General features: G+C 44.2%; 1 protein-coding gene across 7 annotated transcripts in view; it reads right to left on the bottom strand.

Annotated features, from left to right (window-relative positions):
• The window catches only part of GRIP2 (glutamate receptor interacting protein 2), a 478373-nt gene that overhangs the window by 37590 nt on the left and 419181 nt on the right, over positions 1–21602 (bottom strand). For all 7 annotated transcript variants that reach the window (XM_048856218.2, XM_048856222.2, XM_048856223.2 and 4 more), the window contains exons 8-14: positions 20888–21035; positions 19955–20124; positions 12595–12720; positions 11771–11923; positions 10954–11140; positions 3503–3648; positions 2811–2891 (exon numbers count right to left, since the gene is read on the bottom strand). In XM_048856218.2, coding sequence (XP_048712175.1) covers positions 2811–2891; positions 3503–3648; positions 10954–11140; positions 11771–11923; positions 12595–12720; positions 19955–20124; positions 20888–21035 — 1011 coding nt within the window. The remainder of the gene's footprint in view (positions 1–2810; positions 2892–3502; positions 3649–10953; positions 11141–11770; positions 11924–12594; positions 12721–19954; positions 20125–20887; positions 21036–21602) is intronic.

The raw sequence follows: 21602 nt of genomic DNA, 5'->3' as shown, positions 1-21602 counted from the left end.
GCACACAGGGATAGTTTAAAGGCTACTCTAGGAGGTAAGAGCAGACTCCGGAAGACAACAGCTGGTGACCCTGGAAGAGGACAAAGAAGAGTGAGCTCAAAATGACAGCGCTGTTTGGCTGTGGTGAGTGGGCAGTAATAAAATGTGAGATGGTCAAAACCCTTATTTATTGTTTATAAACCGCTTTCAGTCCCCCGCCACATCTGCTGGGATTCTGGTGATCTCAGCGTTTACAATATGATGGATGAAGAAGCTCAAAACACACGTCCACTTGGTATTTTTAATAGGATGCATAATGATTTGTATTGGTAAATTATTCCCCTCCAAGGAGTCTGAGCACATAACTCACACGCACCAGCGCTTCCACCGGTTATAAACACCTTTTGTTATTGACTGAGACAAAGCAGCATTTTGCCAATGTGTAATTAAAGAAATGGCATTAATATCATAAAACTGCATTTAAGAATAAACATGTATAATGGGGGATGGGGGGGGGAGAGGAGAAATACCAACTACCAGCCAGGGATATCTAAGCAAAGGGAGCAGGAAAAAAAGGTGAATCTGAATCAACTACAATAAAGTAGCAGTCAAAATACAGTTCCCACTACTAGCTTTTCCCTGTATCATCCATTAACTTTAACGACAGGTTCATAATTAGAATTGCTTCCAGCAGGATATTTACGCTACCATGTATCTATTTATTTTCAAAATCTTTAGATACTGGGCCAAGGTAGAATATTCTGTTTCTGTAAAAGTGCTAAAGTGGAACAGTTCCACGTATTAGCTGAAGCTGCAATGTTAACAGAAAAGACCACCATGAATTGCAGGCTGGCATAGGTCATGGGCCCCTCCCTAGACCCCCAAAATGGTCCCAGTACATGTGAGAGGTGTTGTCTGAGCACATGACTGAGTTCTAATCCTGGTTAGGAGAGTGATTCCCATAGTAACCTTGATCAAGTCACTTAATCTTCATCTCAAAATTCTGCCTCCATCATCTGCAAATGGGAATAATACAGAGATTTACCTATGGCACCTTACCAGGGGCACTGGGATAGATTTGTTATTTAATTTTCAATTACCTTCCTACTATATAAAGTGTTATTGTATTAAGAAGAATGACAGTTTAAATGCCTATTTAACAGCAACAACAAAAATGCACCCTGCAGTAAAACTCAACTAGCCACTGGGGGAAAACATTTTATATAGGTAAAAAAAAAAAAAATCATTCTTCTAATCAATCAGCATTTTCCTGAGGCTAAAACCAGTCAAAGGACTTATTTGAAGGAGATCAGATACTGACTACACAATAAAACACAACTAGTAGTTTGCATGCCATGCATGCGCACCCACGTCTGGAATACATAAAGGGACCATCGCTTGAAGAACCATTACTAGTTCTTACTGCCATAGATTATAATCCGTAAAAGATTTAGAACAAAGTTGTGTGATTTGAACAGAATGCACCCAGAAATAGAGGAGAGCGCTTCATGGGGCACATTCCAGCAGTCTGGACAAGTAGACAGGTCATTATGAGCCTGTTCTCTACATTATTGGGCCTACAGTCACACATTGCACTTACTTTCAACTGTACCACACGGAGTACCTCAGAGTCCTTTGTAAACAATTAAACCTCACAACCCACATGCTGCTCTGAACCAGGGAGAAATAAAAAAGTATTCTGTTTGGATCCGTAAAAATGGTTGTTTTAAAACAAGTGCACACTCCCTTGTGCTGCGGCTCTGGGTGCCTCATCAGAATAAAATACAAGTAATGGGCAGCCGGAACAAATAACAAAAAGTATCATTTTTAATTTTTTCCTTTAATAACAAGCCACGATTTTCAGAGAGAGGAGCCTAGAATTAGACTCATGTTTAGGCCTGAAAATAAAGGACCTGACATACAAAAGTGTTCAAAACCTAGGAACTTCAATTCACAACTGTAGTTAATTCAGATTCGTTTTCCTGAGCATCTCTGTGTAGACAATTACTCTTCCCCCCGGCCCATTTAGTCCACCAGACTAGCTCTACTTAGATGTTATAATACAATTCAAATTATTAGCCTTGGTGCAGGAATTACTGGGTGAAATTCTATGGCCTGTGTGCTATGCTGATGGTCAGATTAGATTATCACAATGGTCCAATATGGCCTTAAAATCTATACCCAAATGTCTTGTCCCAAATTCATACAGTGGGTCAGTGTAAGAAATGTGACTAAAAATCAGGAGCCTATATGTCCAGTTCCCCGCTCTAAGCACTAGATACACTTTCCTCCCTGAAAGGAGAAAGCCTTCACAGGTGATCCCTAAATCTTATTTTGGCATTTGAATCTAAAGCAGTGATGGAAACTGAACAAGATGGAGGGTTTTGTTTTGTTTTTCTCTTCTGACTTGCTGCTTCTATCCAGCATATGCCTCTTCTCTGTACCTAAAGGTCTGCAACTGTTGTGTTCATCTGGTGAGTGGTGGGTAGAGAGGAAAGTGATCTAAAACTTCACAGAGAATGACAAAGATGAAATTGTAACTCCAACTGCCATTTCTTAATTTTCACTGTATTTTCTGCCTGGCAGTTTAAGGAGTAGGAAGTAAATTGGTCTCTCTCTCTCTCCCTCTGAACATGACTCAGGCCTTGATTCAACAAAACATATGCTTATCTTTAAGCATATGCTTAAGCCCCATTGATTTCTAGCACATTGTGGGCACTATCAAAACCAAATAATTTCTGTCTTTATTGTGTTCCTCTAGCAAGCTAGATTGGAAGCCAGTGGTGGCTGCTACTGCCAGCCGTTGTAGCTATAGTCGAAGCAGTACTTACAGCTGATAGTAATTCCAAGCTCCACACCTCTTTTCTTGGGCAGTTTAACATGGAAAGTACCACTGCTGGGTATGACAGACTCTATAAAACCAAAACAGAGAGAAGAATAAAAGTAGGAAAGGACAGATTTTTCAATTGTTTTGATGGACCATTCTGAACCACCGAGAAAATTAGTTTTAAGACATATATTATAGGTGTTGATAAATGTAACATACTACATGATTTAGTCCATTCAATGTACTCATGGTTAACAATGGCAATCTAGATTTTTAGGAAAATTGGATTAAAAATATACATATTGTATGTACTGTTATCAGTAGAGAGAGAATAATCAGGAGGTGCAGGATTCAGAGGCAGCTCTGCCAAGCACACACACACACACACAGGAAACCAGTCATTGCCTTTAGTCTCCTCACTCTCTTAAGTCCATACATTTATAAAATATCTGAAAAAAAGATGACCTCTTCACTTATTAAGCATGCATGCCCACTAAGAGAGGTGGCTTCTGGATACAACAGGATTTAGACAGGGATCGAACGTATCTCTCTATTGCTAGCTCACATCAAATCAGTGACTCTTACCAAGGCTATAGAATGTTTATGGAGCAGGCTTTCCCTATACCGGGGCTAATAAAGAACTACCAGAGCCTTTTGGGGGATGCTGTGAGAGAGGTGAATGCACTGATTACATACCTGCCACGTCAAATTCTAACTCCAACACAACTTTGTTGGTTAGTGCTGCATCGCGCAAGAACTGATTGGCTTCTTCCATGGTCCCATCTTCAGTTGCAATGCCATTGATGGAAAGGACTCTGTCTCCGACTTGTAGCAGCCCACACCTGCAGTCCAGATCAGAAAAGGAGAAAAAGCTCAAAGACAACTATGAGTCACCTTTGCCAGACAAGTCAGTCACAATCTACAGATTGACTTGGAAGAATTCAATTTTTATTTTTTCCAACCATTTTGATGGATAATATCAATGTTTATTTAAAGCATTTTTTCCTATTTTTAGCCATTTCAATTTTCACAGTTGCAGGAAATAAGACAACGGGGCGGGGGGGAATCAATAATTATTATGACAGCAGTTGCTCAGATTCAAAAAGTTAAAGCTTTATATACCCCATTAAAACACAAAAAGAGTCAACTTAACATGTCAAAAGATACAAAGTAAACCTCCTTAAATTAAAACTAATTCATCCTCAAGCAGCATTTTTCGTACTTTGCCTACCTGCAAATGTCAGTTATCGATGGAAATTTTTTTTTTGTTGGTGTGTGTGTGTTCAGTGAACTAGACATTTACTGATAAAAATCTGATGTTTCCAAGTCTATTTATAGAAGACTAAAACAGCTGACAGAGGCAACACACTGGGGAGCCATGCGGGGTCATGTGCCCCCCGAGATTTGCTGCTTGGCTTGTACAGAGCATGCTCAGTAACACTGCTGAAGCCAGCTGCCCTTGCTCTGCTACCGTCCCCCCTCGCCCCCACGCACACACACCAGCAGGCACGGATCATCTCTGACAGCTGAGAAATGATAACATTAGGCCGCAAAAACAAGATACATAGCTCTAAAATACACACCCTAATGTAGAGAACCTACCAAGATCATCAGGAACAAACTCACAAGCACGGATATTTTCAGAGTTTGACCTACTCTTTGCTCAGTCACGTTCTGCTCCCAAATAGCAGTTCTTCAGGTTTCCTGCAGTGTACACAGAGAAATCTCTCTGCCACCCCTAGAAACCAAACCCACAGCTGTGAAATTAGATAAAAACTAGTTGCCTTTGCTCTCTAACCATATCTAATGGTACACAGCTCTCCATGTGTGCATGTCTGAGTCTCCTAGAACCCAAAATAATGATACTGAAAATTACAGCGTCCTCCGATTAATATAGGACTAATATCAAAGTTACAATCCAATGAACTCACCAAAATGTCTCAGCAAATTGGATAATCATTCATCCCTTGTAATTGCATTTCCTGACGCCAAATGTACATTGATGCTGTTTACTGGCCTCGAAAGGCCAATATTATTGTTTGATGCTCTTCCAATATAACCACAACTGACACTTTAAAAAAAAACCAAAACGTAACTGTGTAACAACTTTTTAATTCAGAAGAAACCAAAGAACTCTACAGTTGGGTTGGAGTTGTATAACTGTAGCATGCATGCCACATATTGTGGGTTTCATCTGTGCATATGAACAGAGCAGAGTTTTTGCAAACACTAAGCAATACGTTTGCAAACAAACCCCAATCTCACCTGCCTTAACCTCAGAAGGAAATCTTAAGACTTCTGTGCCATCCACCACAGCTCGTCTTGCCTACCGCGTTATTCCACAAAGACATGAATGCAGTGCTGTACCTGGGCTTTCCATTGCCCATTGGGCAGTTTTGTCTGTCTCACACACAAACATGTAACCATTGAATTATGGCTAGAAGGAAGGGACTAAACCCATGAAATCTTTCCAAAATTTTCTTCTCTTGCATTCCTCTTTAGTTACCACAGCCAAGCACTGGTGCAGAATTCCAGGATTTATAGCAAGTTCTTCTTTCAGTCAACTTAGAATGGTCTCCAAAATCTCTCGATGGGTATTGGCTTTAAGTGTACAGGTGGAGAAAAAGAACTCTCCCAAGTTTCAGAACTCAGGTTCTCCAGCTCAGTGGGATCTTTATCTGTTACTGACCATGCAAAACCTTTAGCTACCCAATTTCAAATATCATCGATTTGTTTCACAGAGCAACCATATCTTAACAATCCCATACCTCACTCCAAGCACGACTGGATTGTAAGAGAACAAGTCACCTGTGGTATCAAGGTTTGTTACTACATTAAGAGGCCGTCATGGACAAAGGAGACTAGGAAGTAGCTGTCATTCCAAACAAGCCCTGGATGCAACCGGCCAAGATGTCATGAGAGCACACTTACATTGTGGTGTTGAAAAATGCACATGCTCAACACCTTTTCTCTCTAGAGGTTGGAGAGGTGATTTTGCTGGGGGGAGGGTATTTATTAAATCTGTGTTATGTTATGGGGCTGCCTGGGTTACGTTATCCATGGAAAAATGAAGATGTATTTTTAAAGAATATGTCAAGGAGACCCAGAGATGCCAGGCACTCTTCTGTGTACTATAAATGTGAATCATTGCAGTTTTAATTGGCTGTACAATCAATTAGATGCTTCACTGGTCCTCTGCATGTGCAGCTACTATGATTTGATGTGGCTAGATGTGGAAATTGTGGCTTATAGAACTTAAGACTCCCAACGGCTGTGACAGAAAGATTTCCTTCAGCACTATGAACTCTGTTGCTGCAGCACTAGGTCTTACTGAGAAGGAACCAACAGCAGCACGACAAAAAGGTATTACATTGTGATCACAAGGTCAGCTAAAGACTGAACCGGCTGTGACACTGCCATGGTTTTCATCACGGGACAGCAGGGTCATTGTGTGCCCTCAAACAACAACAGAGAAGATGGCTGCCCTTTTCCTCACTCGAGCTGCTTGGACAGGAGACGCAGGTTCTTACGTTCCTTCGCTCAAGTTAAATTTTCCTCGCAGGTTTCTAAAATGTTGTGAAGTGAAGCCGTGACCTCATGTCCCCCTTCATGAAGGTGCTGAAGCCAGATGTGCCTTGTTAACTCTAGTCTACAGTATCATCTAGTGGTGAGTGAAGGAGACTGGGAGTCAAGACTCCTGTGTTATTCTTCTGGCTTTACCACTGACACGCTGGTCTTATGCAGACCAAACCCTCTTTCAGTCTTTTTCCCCACCAAGATGACACCCAACTTATGGGTGGGCTGCGTGGCTTTCATCAGCGTTTGTAAAGTGCTGCGAGATCCTTGGAAGAAAAGTGCTACCGATGAAAAGAATGAGGAGGCTGGTGTATTCTTGAGTGAACGACATACTTCTTTGTAACACTGGAGTTCATCGTGTTGGATGCCTTCACTTGGGTTTAATGTCTGCTCTAAATGAGCTTTACATTTTGTTATGGCTGATACGATGTGCAGGTCGCATCCTAACCTGATAAAAACTTGGTGGCAACTTTCACTGGTCACTAATTTTTCTCACTTGTGAGCTCTTAGTGTTACTGGCTTCCAGGTGCTATGATCAAATGACAAAAATCTGAGCAGAACTTGATCATCATACACATTGTAAGGAAAGTGATCACTTTAGAAGGGCTTTTGCCAGCGGGAGAGTGGGGTGGGGGGTATTTTTTCATGCTTTGTGTGTATAAAAAGATCTTCTACACTTTCCACAATATGCATCCGATGAAGTGAGCTGTAGCTCATGAAAGCTTATGCTCAAATAAACTGGTTAGTCTCTAAGGTGCCACAAGTACTCCTTTTTTTTTTGAGCAGAGCTGGAGATCTCAGAACCTAAACAGACTTAGATTTTGGCACCCAGACACAGACAAGAAAGCCTCGCCCATTCTCCTGGCAAATATGCACTCTCCAAAGGGCTGATCCTGCAGACTCTTCCTCCCACGGATAGTGCCCTGAAGTCACTCTGGTAAGGAAGGGTTACTTTACTTGTTTCAGCAGCACGTTTAGTTACATGAGGGAGAGGGAAACAAACACATTTAGAGGCAACCAAGAGGAAATGATAGACACCCAGCTTATACCACTCCAGCTGCTGATGCAGAGGGCTGAGTCACAGCCTAATTTTCAAGGCCAGAGGGCTCAACCTGCCCCCATTAAGCGGAGTGACTGATGGGGAGGGAGGACTCTTAGATGCCACCAGCTGTAAACCTGATCACAGGGGTGTCTTTCCCTTGAAATACCTGTCACAGGGTCACTGGAAACAAACACTAGTTGGGTGACACATTGACTTGTTGCCAAGGAGAACTTAGCCTCTTCCTGCACCAATTGAAAGATGCAGTACATTCTCTTTCTAAACACAGCCTGGTGCTGCTGCCTAGTGTAAGGCGCTGACCTAAAACAGAGCACTCTAGAGGGGATAGGAATCAAATCCTCTCCCCTTCGCTTGGATTCTCACAGACCATTCTACAGCAGGCACACAGCACTGTCAGCTCATAAAGCAAGTTTCCACAGCCAGATGTTGCGTCTCTCACTCAGTAGCTATTGGGAACTGGCTAGCTGCTTTCAAGAGAATAGTGGCTATACCGGGAATTGACTCAACTCACCGGAACTGCACTATGTCCCACCCCATTAAACAGAGAAAAACCCAAAGGCGGTGAACAGGTGAGACCGGCCAATGAGAGAGAGTGAGTTATGATGGTATCACAACATGAGGCAGACCGCATCCCCATGGAGGACAGCCGGATGAGAAAAAAAAGCAAGACTAGGGAAGGAAAAGTTACATTCCTGGGCCTTGCGTCCTTCCTCGCACTCAAAAGGCTTTCCTTCCCTGCTCCGGAACGGCTCCCCCGGCTGCAAATGCTCAGCCAGCCTCCAACCAGCCTCCTGTTCCACAAGCATAGCCGACCAGGCAAACGCATGCTCTCTCATATACAAACCGGGGAGCCCAATTTGTTTGCACAGGTGGCTACCCAACGTTTGTGTAGCACAGAGACTGCACGCACATGGGTGAGCATGTCGAAATGAAGGCCAGCCACGAAAGACGATTTGGCCTCGTAAGTGGAAGAAAATGGCTGTGATATCTGGAGTAGTAGCAGTTAGAACAGTACCTGCTAAGGAGGAGAGAATAAAGTTCCTGGCCTGAATGGAGGTTAGTACAATTTTCTTTTGGTCTCCCTACATATCTCCTCTCTCCCTCCCCCCTAAACACCGACCGGATTCTATTGTGCCAGGAGGGCAACAACAATATGATGAAGGTGTTTTACCTGTGACTAAGAGGCTAGGAAAGGTGGCCTGCTATGTTGAAGATAGCACACATTGCAGAAAGTAATTTTCAACATCCAAATAATCTGTACTGCAAAGCAGGGAAGATAGTTCTCTGCAATCTGAATGCATGAAGGTGATGACTGGCGGAGCGAGAATCCTGCTGGGTGGTCAGCTAAGAAGAAAAGCTGCCTGCATGACACGTTAGATCCAGGCAAGACCGTGCAGCAAGTCTCTGCTCTCGCTTGGGGCTTGGCAAGAGGATAAGAGAGGCAGCGCTGATTCCAAACCCTCCTGGGAGAGAAGGCTTTGTTAATGCCTGATTTATAAAAGCAGTTAGGGATTTCACAACACGGTCCAACTCCACCACATTAATGGGAAATAAAACCACCGTCGTTTTTATAAATTGGATTTTAAATCCAAACGATAAAGGCGCAGAAGGCTTTAGCATCCCTACCAACTGGTGCCACAGCTGGACAATATTTTCAGGGAGACCTCGGAGAACAGAAGATACTTCTTTTCTTTTTGCCACCACCACCACCTCACAAAGTTTGATCCTAAGTATTTAAACTATATCTGCTGTGATTACGTACAACACAGGCTGCCCCACAATATGGATACCGCGATGCAAAGATTCAGATTTTTTCTGCTTGAGACTCTTAAATGCCACTAGGCCCTCTCTGTGGTGTGATCAATGTTTTATTTGTGTAGTGTGGTTTGTGGCAGCTGAAGCCTTGCCAGGGAGATAAAACATTAATCAAGCCTGCAGAGATTTGTTGTGCTAGGGAAAGAGCCACAGTAGGAACCGGGAGCTATTTGTTACTTCCACCACAGCATTTGGCAGGACAGATCATCAGTGTAAATCACAGGCAGTTTAAGGAATTGTCCATAGGGGTGGGTGCATGCGGTTAGTTTTGAAACTAATGTACCTTGTTCAGTGGGAATTAAAAGCAAGGCTGTAGCCAGAGAATGCTATGTAAACATGGCTTCTTATTCAAACCAGCGGTGGTCTTGTTTGAGTCTCCACTGGTGACTTTACTGGCACTATGTAAAGACAATATTTGGTCCCGTAATCCCACAGGAGCCAAGGTAACTCTGGAAGTACAATCTCGATTCTATTCTGCTCCATGAATAATCATTGCTAATTACTCTGCCTCACTCTCAACATTGTCAGCTAAATTTGAATTGCAAGGGTCTTTTTACTGGTAACAATGTAAGAGGGAGGAGGAACAGATTGATTTTTAGAGCTTGAGAGTTATGTTGGGGAAAAAAGCCATCTGTGTGGCCCTTTGGCTGGAATACAGAACTTGGGCTCACAACACCTGGATTTTAGCCCCAACTCCGGCACTGGCTTGCTGCACCACCTTTGGCAAGTCACTTCACTATGCTGTCCCTCAGTTTCCCTGTGCGTAAAATGGAGATAATGACGTTTAGCCACCTTCTTGAAGAGCTCCGAGATGCTGAGTTGGAGAGCGAGATAAGCATGCTACGTAATATTCTCTTCTGACCTGTGAAGCAAACCAACCTACTACTGAGTCTCAGTGAGGTACACATGGAGCCAATAGCGTCATTTTTATAGTCATTTCTGGCTCCAACTGCACTTAAAATAAAAAAAAAAGACGTCACAAAGCACGTGGCAGGCAGACAAAACGATAAACACCAGCATTCAACTGCCACAGAAATAGACGCTTCAGGTAATGCTCACACAAACTGGGTATGACCTTCCACTGAAAACCAGATATCAGACAGCAGCACAACTCCTCCAGGAGATGATGGAGCCATCTCAGAGAAGGGACAAGGTGTTTTTCTGGGTGCACCTGTGCAATGCCAGAAGATCCTGTGGAATTCGCAGCCTCTGGTGCTTCACTAGAGCCCACACCTAGTTTGATTTAGGGCACAGAGCGAAGTGCGTTTCTTTATACAGGTCTTTGATTAGTCAAACCACAGGCCTGCTGAGCCAATTACAGTTAATTTTAATGAACTGTGACCATTTCGTGGTACATTGGCTTTAATTGTAGTGAAAACCCAAATGCTGCTGTAGTGGCCAATGCATACAAATAAATATTGATGCTCTCCTAGATGGGAAGGAGATTAAAATTAAGTTCCATGCTGGAATATGAGGAAATGCAATGTCTGAAACAAACCACCAGCAAGTAGGCCCTCCAGTACAGTACCGATTCACTTCCCTGTACTGAACGCACAAGCACTAAGCCACACCCAGTGAGGAACTGGTGATAATGAAAAGATAATCAATAAAAAGAGGAGTAATGGGTGAAAGACACGTCTTTGAAAAAGGAAACCATCAGCAACATCATGCAGTGATCAAGGGCAAGGTCTCTAACCTCTCTGCTGGGCTGTCGGGCTCAATAAATCGGACGAGGGGCGGGGAAGACAGGGTTTCAGTAGCAAAGATCCCACCCTGGAGTTGAAGGCCAAAGCCATTCAAGGGGTCTCCCCTTAGGATCACCTCTGTTGTTTCTGTGTGAACAATCTGCCCGCCGGGACCCACTGTACTAGAAGCCAGCGACACTGAAATGAGAGAAAGCATTAGAGGCGGTGGTTAGCAGTTAGCTTTGTGCAAGGTCTGTAGAAACGTGGCTCCCGTGTTGCCTCGTGGCTGCAAGTGCACACAAGCCATTCCCAACTGGCCATTCTGCATCGTTCCACGGTAAAGGAACACTGCCGGGGAGGGGAGCCTAACATGAACACACATGGAGGTGGATGCAGTATGTCACAGGAGCACCACTTATCAGCAGGGACAGAGGGGCAAGCTCATGATTTGCAAGGTCTCAAGCAAGAGCAAGACCTAAAAGATGCAGGCAGGAGAGATTGGGGGGGGGGGCGGCAGTGATTAACTTGGGCCAGGACTCTGGCCCCACTGCAGGAAAGGTTGGAGTAGAAGGAGCAGTACAAATTAAGGGAGAGAAACTAAACTCATGACAAAGTTTCTCCAAACTCTGATCCCTGCTGGCAAAAAGGTGGGGAGGAAAAGGGGACTGCAAGATGCTGTCAGCACAGCATTCACAAAAGCACAGGGCCCACCAGTCTCTTCCACTGCTTGTGTCCAAGGCTCGCCCTAATGAGGACACCTGAGTAGGAAGAGGGAAGGGTTGGTGGCACTGAGATCAACACACCCTTCTAGCCAGGCATCCCACTTACAAGAGCTCTTGTGGTCCTTCTTCCTCTGTCTCCTCCTCATCATGGTGGCACGCGGGCTCATGGGTTGGGAGCTCCGAGGTAGCGTATTCGAATTCTGGCAGGGGAAACCTTGTGTGTTCATGCTGGGCGATGAGAAATTGGCAGCAACCAGAGCTATGCAAACACAGAACATGTTACATACCCACACGAAGAATAATAAATAAGAGAAAACAAACCTAGCTCACCAGCATGGTTAAACGCAAACTTTTAACTCGCCAGTTATACATCAAGCAAGCAAGCAAGCAAGCAAGCAACTACTTCAGCAGATTAAAACAGGACATGCTTTCTGCTGGAAACTTCCATTGCCTAACCACGCATGCACTCACTGGCGTGTTTACTGTAAGGTTGCCTATGATTATGCTGGGCACACTGGTGTGTTACTGTAGGACTGTCTCCTCCTTAACCAAATATGCTGGTATCATTAGTATAGAGTTGCCTTCTTTGCAGCATGTCATCATCATATTGTAGAGCTGCCCAAGAGCATGCCTAGCTAGTTACACTAGTGTGTTATTATAGGGTTGCTCAGCACGCTGGGCTTTATTGTAGGGTTGTCTGCTCCCCTCCCCCATGTGCTGGACTGCACACACTCACTTAACAATAAAAACCTCATTACGGATTTTTGGACACAGATTTGGAGACCAAGAAAGTGGTGGGTCACATTCTGGATCGATAACCTTGACAGTGTTCTTTAAGCTTACTGTGGGAGGTGAGTGGTCAGTAAGCACGACCGCAGAGCTACTAGCTCTTGCGGAGAGAGAGACACAAATGCTTAGTGGATGGGTTACATTTGCAATAATCTTGGTTGGAGGTCTGGTTCCAGGTGGGTGTCTTGCAGTGCCCTGGATGGTGGGTGTGGCAGTAGTTGACACAGGGATCCCAGCAATGGTGATGGTCACTTTTCTGCACCTTGACTGCAATCAGCACACACAAGAAACAAAACCACAAAGACAGGGAAAAGAAAATTAAGATAAGCAACGAGGAACAGAAGCCTTTGAGGATTCAGCCATTGGGAGAGCTGTGTAGATCAGTGGATCAATGCACTAGCCTTTCCCCACGGGGGACTTTGAGTCAAGTCACATTAGCACCACTTTATTGAGCCAGGCACCATGCAGGCGTCTCATGCACACAGTCCTGCCAGTCTCGACAAGGGCTGCAACATATACCAAACTTCCACATCCCCACCAACGTCCCATTGGTAAGAACAGCCATAATTTTGTTTGGGTAGGAAAGCGGTGTCAGGGTGCAGTGACAGAGTGTCAGCAGCAGGGATGTGTCACTGAGTAATGTCACAGCACAACAACAACTGGATGATGTGGATGTCGGAAATTTGCTTCCCCAAGAACTAGGCTTCCATTCACCTCAGAGCCGCTGGCGTGAATCTAACCCAGGTTGGTAGTGCCCAAGACTCATTACCATCTGAAAGCTGTTGTATAGTCACGGGTATTGCTTACACTAGAGCATTTTAGCCTGTGAAGCCTGGAAGCCTGTGAAGCCTGGTCTACACTGGGGCTCCTGCTGGTGCTAACACTATTTCAGTGGCACCATGCGCTGGGAGCCCTACTGTAGACAAGGCTTCAGAGGCTGCAGGAGGTTTCGAAAGGGAGTCTTGTCTGCTGTAGGGTTCACACCTACACTACCACTGGTGCAGATGAACTAACAGTAGCACTGGTGGGATTTTTCCCCCTAAAACACACGTACCGTAGATAGGGCCAATGCAAAATGCATTTGTGGTCACTATTTGTTCACCAGTGGTCAGGCATCTATATAAAAAATGACTACCAGAAAAAGCCAAAGATTGAAGGGTCTCTGAGACAGAACCATCCTCTTACCAGGGCAGAACTAAACATATTAACAGAGCACCACAGGGGATTCCTGCCAATGCTGAACACTATATGTGCATGCTGAAGGGAGCTCAGTTTTTAGAGCTTCATCTGGCACCTTTTACCAGCATTAACTTCACCAACCAACAGATAATGTCACACCTAGGCCAAGGCTAATGGTGATGGGAGGGACTCCTGTCATGTTGAGTTGTGGGCTCCAGAGCACTCACCAAGGCAGAAGAAAGAGGGAAGGGTTTTTTGTTTGTTTTTCATAAATCTTATTAAACACACAAACCGCACACACTCCGCCTCCACTCAAACAGAAAAAGGAGCCTACATTACAGGAAGTCTACACAAAAAAAAAGCTTTAAAAACCAGGGCGCAAACATGACACTTGGCAAACATGCAGGAAGCCACTCGACGGCTTTCCTTTTTATCCCTTCTTCCAGCCCAGCACTTCAGGGGGTTCCATAGCAGCACAACGGTTTGCCTGTGCAGATCTGATTGTAGGATTAGGGTCCTAGAGCATAGTCTCCATGCAGGAGCTACCTTGGCTTCACGATACCTATTTATGGTGCCATGCACACTCTTTGAGGTGAACAGATAAATGAATACCAAGATGCATGCACATTTTCTGTTCTGTCTGAAGTGATATTTGAATGTTTTCTTATCAAGGCCCCTGGACCAAGAACTGGCCGTGGCCACTGACGTGGTTTGATTTCCTACTCCCACAGCACTTGGATCTATTTCCCGGGTGACGTGCATCGTGCTACCTATCTATATTTTCGTTTCCTGGTGGGCAATGCTTGACAAAATGAGCAAATTTGCAACAGACCCTCTTTTCAGCAACATACAAACTGCATCCCACAGCAGACAGTCACTGTAGCCACGACTTATAGGGGAGCTCCTTTAACCTTTCACAGACTGATAACCACCCTTCACGGATGAGATATTCTCTGCAAACTGAACTCTCTCTCTCCAAGTGTAATTGCTGGCAGCACAAGCAGGATCAGCTCTGACCAAGAAACAGATCCCCGACAAGGACACCCGCTCGACTAGTGACTTCGCCACACAGATTTGATCTAAAAAGTTATGTTCCCTGATGATCTAAACACTGGAAGTAAATTCTGCTTATGTGATACCCATCACACCATAGGCTTCCATAGGCACTTTACACCAATCACATTGTTCAGCTCAGGCATTTCCTCTGCAATTCTGTGTACTTGTTTCTCTGCGTCCCGTGTGATTTATTTAGCGAACTGAGCAGATGAGAAACTATCTGCTTTTCAAAAGACATGGCTCCAGCTATGCAGTTTGCATGCTGTGAATATAGGGGACACTGTTCAGTAGTTCAGATTAGGGTTGCCAACCTCTAGGAGTGGCCTGGAGGCTTCAGGGAATTAAAGATTAAGCCATGTGTTGAAACCTCCAGGAATACGTCCAACCAAAATTGGCAACCCTAGGTCAGATCCAAAACACAGGAGTTTTGTTCTCATAAAACCAAATATTAAACAGTATTTAATGAAGAGTAATTGACATTCTTGTGTCTCTATGGGATGTCAATGGCATCTACCCACCTACGCTCTGCTGCTCTCCAGAAGGCGATATTCTAGGCCTTACACACCTGCCATCCACTGAAGAAGTTTACCTGTTTTGTGTTGCATGGCCCATTTTTCTTGTGCCCTCATTTGTTCCCAGATTCACATGAACAGGATACTGCAAAGAGGGTGGCAGAGTAACACCCACACCCTGCTCCGTGTACAGCCCTATGTACCCGTACAAGATCAACCACCTGAAGCTTATTATGTGGTCCTGGGGGTTAATCACTATGGGGCAAATTCATATCTGTGCTGGCGTGAGCACTGGTGCAGGGACATAGCGGAGGTGGCTTGTGCTTCCCTTATTCTGGGCAGCCAGGGTCCCACTGCCACCCTCCTACAGCCTCCCCCTGCCCTTGCAGTGGGGGAAGGGGAGGGACTTACATGGAGGGGGTACTAAGACCCTCTGTGCAGGGGTTATTCCCTGGGGAGGGGGGGAGGTTTATGTCTGCCCTACAGCCCCTTTGCACCAACCTAGACAGTATAAAGAGGCTGCAAGGCAAATATCAGTTTGGCCCTAAGAGCTCAATCACTTACGATGCAGAGGGCCACCCATTCCCACGGAGGTCAATGGGAACAGAACGTGCTCAGCTTCTTGCAGGACCAGCCGCCACAAGAAAGCTGCAGATGCCTGTAAGGCAGCATTGTTCACCAGTTCTCCCACTCCTAGACCCCGCAGATAGCGGCCTATTACTTCACTAAGGGCTCAGCTCTATGTATACATATACACACACACACACAGATAGATAGGAGCAGGGAACATTTAAGGACATACACCAGCCTGGATCCACAGCACACAGAGCTCTGCTTCATATCAACGGCCGTTCAACGTGCAGCTCAAGGGCATCTGTTTGTTTTGACCTTCATTCGTTAAACAGTTTAAATAACGTGGGAACAGTTGTCACTTTCATACCTTTTGCCTTGAAGTGCCATGATTATGCTAAGAAATTTGCACTCTGGATTGCTACTATGGTTGGCTGATCTAAGTGGGGATGGGAGGAAATGACTGGGCACATACACAAAGCCATCCCTCCATTAAAGGCACCTCCTGAATGCATGTGTTTTGGAAGGAGATTAGGAGCAGGGCACCAAAGCAGGAAGGAGAATGCTCATTTTAACGGCTGTTGAAAAAGGATTAGTTTTCCATTTTTCTTGGGCACCTGGGTCAAGTCATTAGCCCCTCTGCTCAACTGCTCTAATTCTGCACAAATTAATCTAGGCATTTTAGAGCTTTAAACTTTTCTAGAAAAGGAGCAGTTATTAGGGTTTTATGATCCATTAGATTATGCTAACGGACATTACAAATTCCTCCTTTCCCAAGTCATCCTGGAGGGGTAATGGACTGTGAGCTTCGCCTTGGGCTATTATCGGTCACCAACGACTAAATGGGCGCGTGCAAGATTGGTGCCCTGCAACCAGGCGACTGAGAAAGCACCATAGAGGTGATTGGAACTGGCGGTTACATTATCTGATCCTGGGCACCATGAAACACTAACAATCAGTCTCGACTTATTCAGTCCCCAGAAAGAGCAGGCCTGCTGTGCAGAATGTGAAGTTTACCCCTTAACAGAGCAGGCTGGGACTGCATTAAATATTATGGTATCGGCACTGAATTCAGCCTAGGTTTAGATGAGGATCCGACCCTCTGCCAACTCTTGTCTTATAGGAGGAGAGATTAAGGCACGGTGTACACTTGGAGCTGGGGGTGTGATTCCCAGCTCACATGAACATATTTCATGCTAGTTCTCATCTGAAGGAGCATGCTAAAAATTGTAGCAGAACCACTATAACATGGGCAACAGCAGCGTGAGCTAGCAGCTACGAGTATAATCCCACCTGGACCCTGTGGATAGGGCAGCTAGCCTATGCCATGATGGTCCATGCTACCATGGCTACACTACCATTTTTAGCATGCTCCTTCAGATGAGAGCTGGCACCAGGATGCCCACACAAGCCAGGAATCACTCCCCCAGCTCAGAGTATAGACGTACCTAAGGGCACATCTACACTGCAATCGGAGCTGTGACTGCAGCACTTGTAGCTATACCCATGCGATCACAACTAAAAATACCAGTGTAGACACGGCAGCACAGGCTTCAGCCTGGGCTAGTAACGCAAGTACATGCCCAGGGTCTCCAGCACGCTTGTCCAGTCTGCACTGAAGTCCATGACATTGCATTTACATTGCTATTTTTAGTGGTGCTGGTGTGGGTAAGTCTGCCTGCACTGAAATCACACCTTGGGTTGCAGTAGAGACTTACCCTAAGACGGATAACAACAAGGCTTCCGAGGGTGAAATCCTGGGGGGTTTGTCATTGACTCCTTTAAAGTGATATTTCCTCTCACTGATTCTTCTAGTCCACCACCTTCTTCTGCTCAGACTCAGGGGCACATGATCAAGCAGCAATTACGGCAGTGCTGAGCAGGAAGACCAGCACTCATGTTTCTGCATTTTTTCCATAACTGGACCAACTTGTGGTCTAATTCTCTATCTACTGGCATCATTCACAAGGCAAGTGCCAGGCCCTGCACAATTAAAGATGCACCTTGAAAGCCAGATGCCTATGTAAGGATTGTTGAATAGAAAAAAAAATCATTTTGGGGTACCCTTGTAATAATTGGGCTTACACATTTATTTTAAATGTAAACTCAATTAAAAACAATATAAAGTTCATAAAAAAAATCACAACCTATAACCAATGTTAAAAAGGATGACCCCTCCAACGCTCCTAAATTAGTCTAAAACAAAAAACTAATATAGTTCAAAAACCTATTAAAATCATACCTAGTAAACAAAAAAGTAACACCAAAAATAAATCAAAATTAATCTGAAATGTTTAGCCTAATTAATAAACAAAATGACAAAAATAAGCTATTCCACCCACCATTCCCTTTAAAAGTTCTTTAAAAAAAACTTTAAAAAACAAATTAAAAACTGAAGCAACTAAAGCAATTTTCACCATCATAACTGCCACCCCCATCATCTGCCAAGACCCCAGGCCTTCATCATCATCCTATGTGATGTCCTGACCAAACAGGGCAAAAGGAATGTTATCAAGGATCATCATCACCACCTCTACCGGCTCCAGCCAAATCCCAAACACCACCTACAATAAAATGAAATCAAACTTTAACAGTGGCAGCAGCAGCTCCAGCCTATGCCAACTAACTTTTCTCCTTTACCCAATCTAAAACGCTGTCAAACAAGGGGGGGGCGGGTTCTTCTAAACTCTCTCTCGCTGAAAAACAAACAAACCAAAAAACCCCTTAAAATAAAAGCCTTACTTAATGTTTTACATTTCAAATCCTTTAACTGTTTTTCTTATTAATAATGAATGTTAATAGTATATTTGCCACAATAATAAGCAAGGGTAAAGTCCCTGTAAATCAAACCTGCATTTAACGTTAAACAGTAAGTGGGTTATGTTAATACCATTAGCCCTTTTATTCCATCTAAATTAATACAACAGGACTAAGGATGTGATCTTAGCACAGCTTGTGATGCTGCAGAACAATGGATTCCCAAATCAGATGTGCCCATACAAGCCTAGAGGTTAAAAAGAAAAGGAGTACTTGTGGCACCTTAGAAACTAACCAATTTATTTGAGCATGAGCTTTCGTGAGCTACAGCTCACTTCATCGGATGCATACCGTGGAAACTGCAGCAGACTTTATATACACACACAGATCATGAAACAATACCTCCTCCCACCCCACTGTCCTGCTGGTAATAGCTTATCTAAAGTGATCAAGTTGGGCCATTTCCAGCACAAATCCAGGTTTTCTCACCCTCCACCCCCCCACACACAAACTCACTCTCCTGCTGGTAATAGGCCATCCAAAGTGACAACTCTCTACACAAGACGTTCTGGTTAAACTTGTATTTAAACTTGGAGAGTGGTCAATTTGGATGAGCTATTGCCAGCAGGAGAGTGAGTTTGTGTGTGTGTGTGTGTGTGTGTGTGTGTGTGTGTGTGTGTGTGTGTCCCCGGGGAAAAAAAAAGGGGGGGGTGTGAGAAAGCCTGGATTTGTGCTGGACATGGCCCACCTTGATTACCATGCACATTGTAGGGAGAGTGGTCACTTTGGATGAGCTATTACCAGCAGGAGAGTGAGTGTGTGTGTGTATGGGGGTGGGGGGGTGAGAAAACCTGGATTTGTGCTGGAAATGGCCCACCTTGATTATCATGCACATTGTGTAGAGAGTTGTCACTTTGGATGGGCTATTACCAGCAGGAGAGTGAGTTTGTGTGTGGGGGGGTGGAGGGTGAGAAAACCTGGATTTGTGCTGGAAATGGCCCAACTTGATGATCACTTTAGATAAGCTATTACCAGCAGGACAGTGGGGTGGGAGGAGGTATTGTTTCATATTCTCTGTGTGTATATAAAGTCTGCTGCAGTTTCCACGGTATGCATCCGATGAAGTGAGCTGTAGCTCACGAAAGCTCATGCTCAAATAAATTGGTTAGTGCCACAAGTACTCCTTTTCTTTTTGCGAATACAGACTAACACGGCTGTTACTCTGAAGCCTAGAGGCTAGTCACTTTTTTCTATTAGTTTACTTGACAAACTTCGTCTCATCCACTGTGTTTCAGCAGAACGTCTATTTTTCTCCCCAGATGTCTCTCCCTGGAGCTATCCAATGTTTTATGAGAACCACGGTACAGATATTACATCAGCATTAAAAACAAACAAACAAGGTTTGGCTTCTTACTGCAAGTACACACCTGTGTCTGGAGGTTTCAGGGGGAGTCTGCTCTGGTGAGCAGGGAGTATTTCCAACTTGACATTTTCCGAAGTGGTGGCTAAGAGCTGAGTGGCCTCTAACAAGGAACAGTGCTCTGTGCTGGTGCCATCGATGGAGAGGATGTGATCACCAATGTGCAAGGCCCCACACCTGCAGAGAAAAGACACAGCCCATTATGTAAGAGCACAGATTTGTGTCCTGTGGTTAGGATTAGAGTTGGGCAAAATTCAGCAATTTTGGTTACCAGGGCTTTCACGTGAACCTGTTTTCTTCTCAGTTTTCTGATCTCCCCTTTAATTTCCAGCTTCTAGCAAATGAAGCCAAAAGCTCAAAGGGTGACAATCAAGTTTGGATTGGTTCAGTTGAAGCCAAATCAAAAACCTATGAGATTCTAATATTTTGCACCCACAGGATAAGTTGGCTGAAAACCCAGGCAGCTTCTTTATGAATATAGGCCGAGTTTCAGGTGTACATTAAATCCTGGCAGCCAATGAAGGAATTCAATGACAAGACTATTACACTAATCATGACCTAGGATTGTAGAAAGGCCTGTATTTCCTATACCCTAGCATAAAGCAATAAAGTGTATATAACAAATGGGCACAAGCCAGAAACATCAGCTCTACATTTTGGAACATCTCAAGGCTTGAAGATATTCAGATGTAGACTTTATATTTGGGCTCAATTCTCATATGCATTGGATCAAATTTGTTGCTGATGAATAGAGTCCAATGAGATTTTTTTTAATCCCACCAATTTTGCACAGAATCCTTGGACATTGCTAAAAAAAATACATTATTTTTTCTAGAAACTAGTGCATTTCAATGGGGGAGAAGTGGAATATAACTCAAATGGAACAAAGTAAGCAGCAGAGAAGACAAGTGCAACACTGCCATCTTGCTCGGGTTCATACCTGTCCACCACACTGGCGGGCTTGATCTTGTCAATGACTATGACCTGTTTATTCCGATGTGTGCCTGTTGTCAGAGTAATTCCTAGTGTAGATCCAGGAGTCTTGGCTATTTCCACTAGTAACGGACCGGAAGCATTGGCTACAGTATCTGAAAAACAAAAATAGCATGGAGTTTTAAGACAGTTCTATTGCAGTTTTGCCAACTATAAAGTATCGAGGAAGGCAAGGTAATTTGCACGTTCACCGGTATAGACGGAATCTTAAATACCCAGTTCTCTCTATCCGCCTCTTGCTGCACCTTTACTTCCTCTTGTGTCAATACGCAAGTTCTGTGGCTTCAAAACAAAGATGTGGTAATAGGTTCTAGAGCTATTACAAAGTTGCACCAGTTTCCACATGACCACCTTTTATTACATTGATGAAATAAGATCAGGCCAGACAGTACTCTAAGACTGTGTAATACTTATATCAATAATATTAAAAGCAACTACAATGCTTGTCTCCTGGGAGGTTAGAGAGGGTTGCAGAGTGGAGAGACAATGCACTAGTTCTCTTCCTAGAAAAGTACAAAGAAACCCAGGGAGAGAATAGAATCCTATATTACCAGCTATTCAGAGAAAGGCAAGTGGGTCTGCACCTAAGACTGGGAGCCAGGAACTCCTCAGTAATCATGGCTTTGGCACAGACTCCCTCTATGGCCTTGGACAAGTAATTT

This window comes from Caretta caretta, chromosome 7, assembly GCF_965140235.1.
Source record: "Caretta caretta isolate rCarCar2 chromosome 7, rCarCar1.hap1, whole genome shotgun sequence".
Taxonomy (NCBI): Eukaryota; Metazoa; Chordata; order Testudines; family Cheloniidae; genus Caretta; species Caretta caretta.
The sequence above is the reverse complement of the archived record's forward strand: the minus strand, read 5'-3'. Positions and strand labels throughout refer to the sequence as shown.